Raw genomic sequence first — 11,973 nt, forward strand, 5'->3', positions numbered from 1 at the left:
AGAAAACCCTATGTTTTCTACTAATTGTAGCCTTCTACCAAGGCATCTAGTGTATGTGTGTGTCTCTTGTAAGAGTGTGTGTGTTTTCCCAATTCTGACTATCATTAACCAAAAATATAGTTTTTACATTACCGTGCATCGTGTGAATATTCACGAAGTGAATGTAATGGGAAAATATCATAGTACCGTAGTATTTGTAATAAGTGACTACTACTGTACTAACTACCTTAAAAACGAAAGACGTTTAAAGTAACATGTGATCGACTTGTATCCTGCGACCGACTCTAGTAAAACGACGATGTAAGACACTGTAAGAAATGACATTTGGCACCCGTAGACTTGCAAGTCCCACTGTAGCGAGTACCAAGGTGTAGGATAGTCAATCCAGTATAGATCTATACGCAAACTCATACGCTCCCCAATAAAGGAGATTTTGGATACAAAAACGGTCATGGCAGGTAGTGCCATGCCCTGTTTAACGGTTCACATAACTACATGGATGTACATGTAATGAATGTGCTAACTATAAAGTGTACTCTTTCTCTGTCTAACCTGTATGTACTGTAATGTTCTGCATGTGCTAGCTGTAATGTGTTTTCTCTCTCTATCTAGCATGTATAGTAATGTACAGTGTGTACTACTCGTACTGACTCGTGAATGAACTCACTCATTGTATGTTTCATTGTGCTAGTAATAGTATTAGTATCTTCCTGTGCTACCCATATGGTAGCTTACTAGTAATGTATGATCATGTTTCTGAAACCGTTGCTACCTAAAGGTATGGAACTGGTTGAAAGAAATTTTATGTTTATATATGTATACATAATATATAACTAATATTTAGACGACCTTCGGACGGATAACCGATGCCCTAAAGCCACATTCGAAGGAGGAAAAGGAGATAAAGCGAGCTGGCCTTCCTAAGCCCTTTAAACATTGCTTATATAACTATACATACATAGGCATGCATTTGATAATAAGTATAAAAGAGTTTAAGTAAAAGTATTTGACAAGTAAAAGAGTTTGTAAAATAGTTTGAAGCAAAACAGTTCGGTAGACAGTTTGAACCGTAAGCAAACTACTGGTTTGGTAGTTATTAATCACATGTAATTGATATAATAACTATAAGTATTCAACTTGTATCCCCCCATAAAAGCATTTAAAAACATTTAAATCATTGATTAAGGGGTATGAACTCACCTGTAGTGAATGGTTTGGATGAACGGATTGTATAGGATGCTAAGTGTCAAGGGAAGACTTGAACACACACACGGATCCTATTTAACGTATATGACACATATATGAATACAATTAGTGTTTAAAACAACTAATTATTGAATTGGGACCACCTTAGGGACTAGTAAACACTTATATTGAAGTGTTACAACCATAAGTGATTGTATATAAGGGGTATTTGGCTACACAAGGGAGTGTATGGTCAATACACACACTATAAATGTGTGTACGGACAGGGTGTGCGGCCAGGAGACGTGTGCGGCCAGTGTGTGCGGCCAGTGTGTGTGTGAGGCCGTACACACATAGTGTTTTTGGTGTTCTTGGCTAAAGATGCTACCTTTTATGAAGATCCTCAATGAGATTTGGATGATACTTGAGTGGATTTCAGGTCCTAGCTTTGAAGAAGTGTACAATATGTTCAAAAATGACTAAGTCTTGAATATATAGGAGGAGTGTGTGCGGTTGAGATGGGTGTGTGTCCGCACACTCTTGTGTGCAGCCGCACACACCTTGTGTTGGTGTGATTGGCTCAAATGCAAGCCGATACACCCATAATACTTATCCCACGACTCCTACCCTGCTTATACTAGGCATTTAAACATGCTATTTGTCTCCAAACAGTGCTAGAAAATAGCAAGAAAACGATTTTAACTTTGATAATAATTGAAGAATGTAATCTAGAAATTTTTGGGTCGTCACATCATCCCCTACTTAGAAGGAATTTCTTCCCGAAATTAGAGTTTAAGAAAATAAGTAGTTACAAATAATTAAGTAAAAAGACGAGGATATTTCAGTTTCATCTGATCCTCACGCTCCCAAGTGAAATCCGGTCCTCGCTTGGCGTTCTATCGAACCTTCACTATCGGGATACGACTTTGCTTCATTTGCTTGACCTCTCGGTCCATAATCTCTACTGGTTCTTCCACGAAGTTGAGGCTCTTGTTGATCTCGATCTCATCGAGTGGGATAACAAGAGTCTCGTCGGACAGACACTTTTTCAAGTTCGATACGTGGAAGGTAGAATGTCTGTTACTGAGTTCGTGCGGTAAGTTAAGTTTGTAAGCTACAGGGCCCAATGTACCTTGGATTCAGCTTTCCACGCTTTCTGAAGCGTATCAAGACCTTCCAGGGTGAGACCTTCAATAGAACATGGTCGCCCACCTGGAATTCCAATGGTTTCCTACGTTTATCTGCGTAGCTTTTCTGTCGGTCTCTGGAGGCTTTCAATCGTTCGCAGATCTGAATGATCTTCTCCGTCATTTCCCTTATGATCTCCGGACCTGTGAGAGTGCTTTCAGGAAATCGTCCTTTAGCTAACTGGGTATCACCCACCTCAGCCCAACACATAGGGGATTTGCACTTTCGGTCATAGAGGGCCTCAAATGGAGCAGCCTTTATGCTCGTATGATAACTATTGTTGTAGGAAAATTCGACAAGGGGTAAATGAGTATCCCATGCTTTCCCAAATTCGATCACACAGGCTCGCAACATATCTTCCAAGGTTTGGATAGTCCTCTCACTTTGCCCATCGGTCTGCGGATGGTAGGCTGTCTCATATCCAGCCTAGTTCCTAAGGAACTTTGTAACGACTGCCAGAACCTCGAAGTGAATCTACTATCTCTGTCCGAGATAATGGATGAGAGAACACCATGAAGTCGTACAATCTCCCTAATGTAAGTTCTTGTAAGTTTCTCCATCTTGTCTGTTTCTTTGATTGGCAGGAAGTGTGCAGACTTGGTCAATCTGTCGACGATGACCCATATGGTATCAAGTCCACCCGTTGTCTTGGGAAACTTGGTTATGAAATCTATAGTTATCCGCTCCCACTTCCACTCTAGTATCTCAGGCTGTTGTAATAGGCCGGAGGGTTTCTGGTATTCGACCTTGTCCTTTGCGTAAGTAAGGCATTTACTCACGAAGGTAGCAATCTCTGCTTTCATGTTAGGCCACCAGTATAACTTTTTAAGATCTAGATACATCTTATCTGAACCCGGGTGCACGGAATAACGAGTGTTGTGCGCCTCGTTCATGACCAAGTCTCTGAAACCACCTAGTTTCGGGGTCCAGATCCGGTCCATGAAATAACACCCTTAACCTCCAAGTTCTTATCCATCCCTCTCAGGGATTCACCCGCCACGTTTTCAGGCTTCAAAGCGTTGAGCTGAGCCGCCTTAATTTGTGTGGACAAGTGCGAATGTATAGTCATAGTCAATGATTTGACTCTACGACCAGAATATTCCTTCCGACTTAGGGCATCAGCTACTACGTTGTCTCATGTTGAGAATGAATTTTGCATTCTTAATCACTGAATAGCTCGACCCACCTTCGTTGTCTCATGTTGAGATCCTTCTTGTCGAATATGTGTTGTAAGCTTTTTTGGTCTGTAAAGATAGTGCTCTTCGTTCCGTACAAGTAATGTCTCCAGATCTTCAGAGCAAACACAACTGCTCCTAGTTCAAGATCGTGGGTCGTATAGTTGACCTCATGTGTCTTCAGCTGTCTTGAGGCATAGGCGATGACCTTACCTCGCTGCATCAGAACACATCTGAGCCCTTGATTCGACGCATCGCAATAGACAACAAAGGCTTCTATTCCTTCGGGAAGGGATAGTATTGGTGCGGTGCACAAGGCTCGTTTGAGCGTTTGAAATGCTCTTTCCTGCTTCTCTTCCCAGTCAAAGGCCATGCCCTTCTGGGTCAGTGTTGTAAGAGGTTTCGCTATGCGGGAGAAGTTCTTAATGAACCTGCGATAGTAGCCAGCGAGGCCTAGAAATTGACGAATTTCTATAGGCATCTTCGGTGCTGACCAGTTCTCAATGGCTTTTATCTTGGAAGGGTCCACGTGTATTCCCTCCTCGCTAACCACGTGCCCTAAGAGTTCGACTCGTCGAATCCAAAATTTGAATTTCGAGAACTTCGCATAGAGCTTCTCCGAACGTAATGTTTCGAGGACTTGTTGTAGATGTTGACTATGCTCGTCCTTACTACGAGAGTAGATAAGTATGTCATCGATGAAGACGATGACGAACTGATCCAAGTAAGGATGACACACCCTATTCATTAAGTCCATGATACCGCAGGCATGTTTCTCAATCCGAACGGCATCACTACGAATTCGTAGTGCCTATAACGAGTTCGGAAGGCTGTCTTTGGAACATCCTCCCCTAGCACTCGTAGTTGGTGATATCCGGATCTCAAGTCGATTTTTGAAAAGAAATTCGCCCCTTGAAGTTGGTCAAATAAATCGTCGATCCTAGGCAAAGGATAACGATTTTTAACGGTCAGTTTGTTGAGCTCCCTATAGTCGATGCATATACGAAACGATCCGTCTTTCTTCTTGACGAACAAAACTGGAGCTGCCCAGGGTGAGAAGCTTGGCCTTATAAAGCCCTTGCTGAGTAGTTCATTAAGTTGACAGGACAGTTCTTGCATCTCTGCAGGTGCTAGACGATAAGGCGATTTGGCTATGGGGGTAGCCCCTGGAACTAAGTCGATTCAGAACTCGACTTGACGTTGCGGAGGTAATCCTGGGAGTTCTTCTGGAAAGATGTCGGGAAAGTCGCGTACTATTGGAATGTTATGAATGTCTTTCGTTTCTTGGCTCACATCGACTACATGAGCAAGGAATGCTCTAGATTCCTTCCGCAAGAATTTCTGAGCTTGAATGCTCGAGATGATACAAAGGTTTGTGTCGGGTTTGTCGTCGTAAACTACTAGGGTTTCGCCAGACGGTAGGTTAAGGTGAACAACCTTTTCGTAGCACATGATGTCGGTGCGATGAAGACTTAACCAATCCATGTCGTTAATGACGTCGAAACTTTTAATCGAGACTGGCGTGATATCAATCGAAAATGAATGGCTATCTAAAGTTAGGGTACACCTTATGAATATGCTGCTAGTGCTCTCTGTCTTTCCATTAGCCATTTCTACAGTGAACGGTTCAATAAGTGCTCGTGATTTTTGCCTAAGAGTTATCGAGGAGGAAGGTACCAGTGACCACTGTGGGGTCAGCAACCGCTTCCTCATGGCCTATGGCCAGAACTCTTGCCGCTCCACCGACAAACCCTGCCTTCGGGCAGTTTCTTTTGAAGTGGCCTACCTTGCCACATCCGTAGCAAGTTTGGCGCACTCCAGCACCGGGGGATTGGTTGATTGGTTTCGCCGGAGCTTTACAGAAATGGGTTGTGTGCCCCTTCCCGTTGCAGTTCAGACATTGCATCTCCCAGTAGGCACCGACGTGATGGAAGTTGCATTTGTTGCACTTGGGCAAACTTCCAACGTATTGCTTTACTGGAGCAGCCGCAGCAGGTGCTATCGCAACATGTACTGCCATGACTAGCCTCTTCTTGGCGGACTTAGCCTTCAATTTTTCATCCCAAAACTTCCGCTTGGAATCAGCGGTTCTTGCAGGTTCTGAGATGGCGAGGGTAGTTGTTGCGGCCGGGGTACGAACCCCGTGGTCTATGAGCCACTGTGCCAATCGTTTGGCACTATCAAATGTAGTGGGGTGTGATGCCAATACATTTCCATGGTATGGTGGCACCAGCCCCATATGTATCTTTCGATTTTCTTTCCCTCTGAAGGAATCATGTTGGTACAGAGGGCCACCAGCGCGTAGAATCTGGCGGTGTAGGCGACTACGTTGGAACCCTTCATGGTTAGGCTCCATAGCTCTTCCTCTAGCATTAGCCAATATAAGAGATAGCGACTTAACATGGCTGTTCCATCATGTTAGGGCTTTCGTTTCAAAGGTGCAAGCAGCGAACTTCACCATGTATTAAGAATCTAGAATAAAAGCTTAAAAGAGTTAGTCAATGGATTTTACCTAAAGCAGAGCCATACGTTTTGACTCTCCCATCTCTTAGGTCTCTTAGGTAAATAGGGCAGCTTCGTCTCCAATGCCCCTTCTCTTGGCAATAAAAGCAAATTGACTCTTTTGGAACAGGACATGGAACTAGTTCAGACATTGCCTTTCTCTTATGATCAAACTTTTCGATCATATCATGTCTTTCATTGCCATTGTCTATATCCATAGAGGTCTTGAAGGCAGATTCACCAATCAACTTTGCTTTTCTTTTGCGCCAACCCATTTTTGATTCAGCAGCAATAAGCATATAGGTGAGATCTATAAGGGTCACGTCGTAGTTCATCATATAGTACTCTCGAACGAACTCACTATATGAGTTAGGAAGTGACTGAAGAACCCAATGAACAGCCATCTCCTCACAGACAACGGATCCCAATATTCTTAACCTATCAATGTGTTACTTCATCCCTAGGACGTGTGCACACACCGACTTTCCTTCTTTATGTTTACTTGCCAAAAGGGCTTGAGTGAGCTTGAACTTTTCAAGCCTTCGAACTTGTGGGTTAGGGAGAATAATTGGAGGAGGTGGAGGAAGAGAAGCATGATTTCTTGTTCCTCGATCCAATCGTGGAATATCATCTTCATGTGGAATGCTTGTTCCACGGGATTTGGGAAGACCATAGTTGTCGTACTTTGACAACTAAAAAACGGGAGAAAACAAATTCAAGTTAGTTGATTGATTGAGTCCTTAGTAAATCACCCAAATGAGATACTAAGGCTAGGACCCAACACAATACGCTAAAACCTAGAAAAGGGATGCTGTAATCTAGTTGCAGAATATTTGAAGGTAAGTGAATGACGATTCACTAATTTCCACCATGAAAAACGAAAAAGAAATTTCAGTTTTAAATCTATGAAAACTCCTAGATCCTTTGAGATTCATTGAACATTTCAATGGCATGTTAAAATTTAAGTTTATGACTAGGATGCCGAGGATCACAAAGCGGGTGTGAATAACCATGCAAACTTACATGGTGCCCTCACATGTTACAGTCACCTATTCGATGTGCCGGTAAACCACACACGCTCCACCGAACTATGACAAACATTGAGTCACCCTTTGCTACCTTTGCTCAGAACCATTTAGGTGCTGTTTGTTTTTCTGAAGCCAAAATGTCTGCAGTCTGCGGACCACATCTGCAAGCCTCTGCAGCAGAAGAGGTGGACCAAACGTCTGCAGTCTGCAATAAGAAGACTGTTTGTTTTTTAACGTCTGCAGGCTGCTGAAATAAATTGAAATTTTAAATAAAATGATTTTACAAACATAAAATGATTTTCCAACACCAAAATTTTAATAATAATAGTCTTATAACATTGAAAATAAAATTCATGCATCTAAATTAGTCATACAACAACAAAAAAATTAGTTTTACAATAACAATTTCATTTAAAACAATTCAATCTATATTGTGCATCAACTGATCAGCAATTTCGTCCCGTAACTAAGTCATATATTCACGGTCTGTTGTAGTACCATGTGTTGGAATCCCGTCTTCATCATCATCAACGCCCACATTGTTAGTTCGAAACGAGACATTGGGTTCATCGTATCGTGCAAAATACTCATCACTCATTCCTTCTCTCCTTATAAAATTATGAAGCGCAAAACATGCCATGGCAATGTTTCTTTGTGTCACGAACGGGAATGGTGCCATCCTCTTCAATATAGGGAAACGTGCTTTCAAAACACCAAAAGCATGCTCAATGACATTCCGAAGTTTTGCATGTACATGGTTAAATTTTTCCTTATTGGTCAATGCACGTCGTTGACGAAAATCTCCAAGCCAATACCTCACATTACGATAAGGGGCCATAAATCCTCGAGTGTGTGCATATGCGGCATCACAAAGATAATATTTGTCTGTAAAAAATGCAAAACACTAATCAATTTTCAAACTAAGATAATAGTGTTTAAAAAAACAAAAACTTACCGGGTGGTGGAAATGGGAATGATGATTGTGGATCGGTTATTGCTTTTGATAATATTCTAGAGTCATGTGCTACCCCTTCCCACCCGGCCACAACAAATGTGAAAATCATATTGAAGTCACAAATTGCCAATACGTTTTGGTAGCAGTCACCCTTTCCCCTACTTCTATACAAGTCTTGTTTCTTAGCAGGGACAACAGCATGTATCAAAGTGCCATCAAGTGCACCGACCGCCCCTTTGAAAATCCGTCGTAGCCTCCTATTATGTCCTGGAATGTTTGGATTCGGATTAAAAGAAGTTGGTACTATAACATCTTGTGCGAAAATCATCATTTTTTCCAACACTTCATAAAAAAATTTATGAATTGTTTGCTTCGAGTGTTGAAATCTCCGCTTGATAATCACGTAACGTTGATTATGGCCGATCATCATCAAAAACATGGCCATCTTTTCCTCAACCGATACATGTTTGTTGTCCTTTAATGAATAATTTGCTCTAAAATGAGCACATAGTCGTACAAAAGAGTCACGAGACATGCGTAGTACTTCAACACATTGTAAACGATTACGATGTAACAACTCCAATGTGTATTCATCTCCTATCATTTCCGAATCATTATCCCGCAATCGTTTCACACCCCTCTTCCAAAAAAAACGGATGTACAGGTACATAAGAATTACGAGAAGTAACTTTTGATCGTGATCCATTATGAACCTAAAATCAACAAAGTAGAACTTTAAAAAACATTACATTAATCATATTTCAAGTAGCAAAAAAAACATTACATAAACCATATTTCAAGTAGCAAAAAAACATACATAAACTATATTTGATGTAGCAAATACACATTACATTAATCATATTTCAAGTACCAAAAAAACATTAGATAAACCATATTCCAAGTAGCAACATAACAAAAAAATAGTTCCAAGAAAAGAAAAAAGACCTAACAAAATAGTTCCAACAAAGGCAAAAAGACCTAACAAATAGTTTCAACACTAGAACAATCATCAGACAATCTTTCCATCCTTCAAAACTCCTAAACTTGTACCCGTCATCTCAAGCCATCCTTGTAATATCTCAGGAACATCGGGCAAATGCATCCACATCTCTCTCATGTTCATGGTCCCTCCAAAAATATGATATGCAACAAAGCGCAAAGGATCGGTGGGGCCTAACTGAAGCACCTCTAACTTCTCTAAACATTGAGGGATTGTATACCCTTTAGTCAAACTTTGTAAAGCTTTTTTCATTTCTAATGCTAAATCGTCGCCAGTAATAGAAGTTCCATCAGGTGAAGAAGCAGACGGTGAGGCACTAGGAGGTATAGGAGTTGAGGGTTTAGCCCTTTTGTTGGGGTTACCAGATGGTGAAGCAGTATATGGTGAAGCAGCAGAAGGTGAAGCGGCAGAAGGTGACGCGGCAGAAGGTGAAGCAGCAGAAGGTGGTGGCTCATGGTGGGAAGTGTCATCACCATCATCATCTATTGCATGAAAAGGGGTGGCGGTAATCTGAAGTGGTGGAAGACGAAAAGAGGATGCTCCAGCTACTAATGATGATTGGGTTGAGTAACTCCTAAAATTACCAGTAGCACTATTTCCATCAAAAAGACGTGCACAAAGATCTGGAAAAGGCAGTGGAATTGTTCTCAATGAAGCAGCCTTCGGATGCCCCTAAACCCAAATGTAACAAAAAAATAGTATAAGAATATTTGGCGACGTCAAACATAAATGTTTAATATATATATAAATGTGTATATACCTTCTTAAAATCATCCCAATCCTCGGCTGTTAAGTTAAAATTGTTTGTTTGAGAGTTGTATATATTACCAGTTTTGTTTTTTAAATACACCCATCCTGTGTATTTGGCTTTCAAATTGTCATATGCGTTTTTCATTTGTTTTTGACTCAACTCAAACCCAAATTTCTCCTTAAGAACTCTTCCAAGCCTTATCCATGAGTCTTTCTGCAAACTCAATCATTTCCTATCGACACTCTCTACTTCTTCAATACAAGTATCCAATAAGCATTTTAAATCCATTGTTGTTTTTCTCCCATTTCTAATAAGCAATATATCATAGACAATAATAATTTGATAAGGTATTGTAGCATTCACAAATTGACAAATATGATTCCATAAAGAACTGCATATCATACACATTACAAAAAAAATAATGATTTGAAACAATCAAGAGTATTTTCAAAACCAAATAACAATAAACAATCAACAACTAAAGTGTGATTTTCACGTGACTTGTTAGATATCCTTAGTTGACAACATTATTTCACATTTTCAACAATAATTTTCCCAGCATTATTTCACAGCATTAAATAATTCACAATTGACAACATTGTTTCACAGCAATAAACAATTCACAATTCACATGAAACGACCCAAAAATACAACCCAAAAATTTCGTTTTTCAACATAACCAAAAACCATAATCTGAGTGTCATATCATAAAACCATACATGATGTATCTCAAATAATAATAAAATACTGTGCGGAAAAACTGTATCATATCCATGTCATATAAAAATCAAGAACTAAATCAACTCCCAGGATAAAAGCTGAAGCTGTGGTGTGTGCGATGCCATCAACCCGAGCTCTTCCCTCTGCTAGCGGAAGTACCTGAAACCAAAACTGAAACTGTAAGCACGAAACTTAGTGAGCTCCCCCAAATTACCACATACCATACAATAAAATATCAAGCACATACTGGGGCCTTGCCCCCTCCATCGGACCGAAGTCCGAAGCTGACTGACTGGGACCTTGTCCCCTACATCGGACTGGAGTCCGAAGCTCACATCAAACCGAAGTCCGGAGCTAACTGGGACCTTGTCCCCTACATCGAACCGGAGTCCGAAGCTGACATCGGACCGAAGTCCGAAGCTGACTGGGACCTTGTCCCCTACATCGAACCGAAGTCCGAAGCTGACATCGGACCGAAGTCCGAAGCTGACTGATCATAACATAAATGTATCACTTAACATGAACACACATACTCCTGTCTGAGCCACGAAGGCATCAAACATGCTAACTACTGCATCGGATAAAATCCGGATACTACTGCTAGCTAAACGGGTTGGCATTGTGGCCTTAGACCCGTTCCTACTGAAAGGGGACTCACCTCGTGAACTGGCTGCTGAGTGAATAGCTCTGGAAGCTAACTGCTGCTGCTCCGGTATCTCCCCGGCTACAAGTCCATAAACACACTCAATCAAATACTAAACACTGCACTGGGTAAAATGACTCTTTTACCCTTGGCCAAAGTCAACTCTCGGTCAAAGTCAACCCACAGTTGACCTGACTCGCCGAGTTGGGCCGCCAACTCGCCGAGTCCCTATTCTCACTCCTCGACCCTACTCGCTGCTACTCGTCGAGTATGGCATCAACTCGGCGAGTACTCATTCGATCCAAGAACTCAGACAATCTTTATCCGACTCGCCGAGTCATATGAACAACTCGACGAGTTGTTCTTGAGCTTAAGAAGATTGCCGTGGACTCGTCGAGTTGTATGAACAACTCGCCGAGTCCCTCCATTACTGAGTCTACATTCAAACTCGCTGAGTCCACTCACTACTCACTGGACCCACTCAACATTGCTCAAAAGGAAGAAATCGGGGACTCGCGACTCGACTCGCCGAGTCGTTCTTCCGACTCGCCGAGTCGCCGCCATGCAACTATTCTACACTCGATTCTGCTCGAATCCAAAACATACAAATGATAGATCTTAGTCCAATAAGCTGATTTACCACGTAAAGTTTCCAACTTTACGTGTACAAACACATGAACAAGGGAATAAAGACTAAAAGATGCTTAAAAGGGGTAGATCTAGGGTTAATATGCAAAACAACTCCATAAAGGCAATAGATCTGGGCTCTACAACTCCTAAATGAACAGATCTAAGGTTATCTCGGCATAAGAGAGCTTCCATAACA

At 41.4% G+C, this 11,973-nt stretch overlaps 1 protein-coding gene across 1 annotated transcript; it reads right to left on the reverse strand.

Moving 5' to 3' along the window:
• Nucleotides 1–7,429: 7,429 nt before the first annotated feature.
• Nucleotides 7,430–8,739, reverse strand: LOC128128025 (uncharacterized). Its single transcript, XM_052766793.1, has 3 exons — nt 8,034–8,739; nt 7,577–7,963; nt 7,430–7,437 (listed from the first exon to the last, which is right to left on the reverse strand). Exons 1-3 carry the CDS (start codon nt 8,737–8,739, stop codon nt 7,430–7,432), a joined length of 1,101 nt encoding a protein of 366 aa, XP_052622753.1.
• Between the last annotated feature and the right edge of the window lie 3,234 nt (nt 8,740–11,973).

The sequence above is a fragment of the Lactuca sativa genome, chromosome 8 (assembly GCF_002870075.4).
Source record: "Lactuca sativa cultivar Salinas chromosome 8, Lsat_Salinas_v11, whole genome shotgun sequence".
Taxonomy (NCBI): domain Eukaryota; kingdom Viridiplantae; phylum Streptophyta; class Magnoliopsida; order Asterales; family Asteraceae; genus Lactuca; species Lactuca sativa.

Bases quoted from the DNA above. Each gene is read 5' to 3' on its own strand.
- LOC128128025 (XM_052766793.1), bottom strand. From the start codon at position 8,739: ATGGATCACGATCAAAAGTTACTTCTCGTAATTCTTATGTACCTGTAC. The intron at 7,964-8,033 runs GTAAGTTTTTGT...CATTTTTTACAG, and splicing joins ATTCCCATTTCCACCACCCG to ACAAATATTATCTTTGTGAT.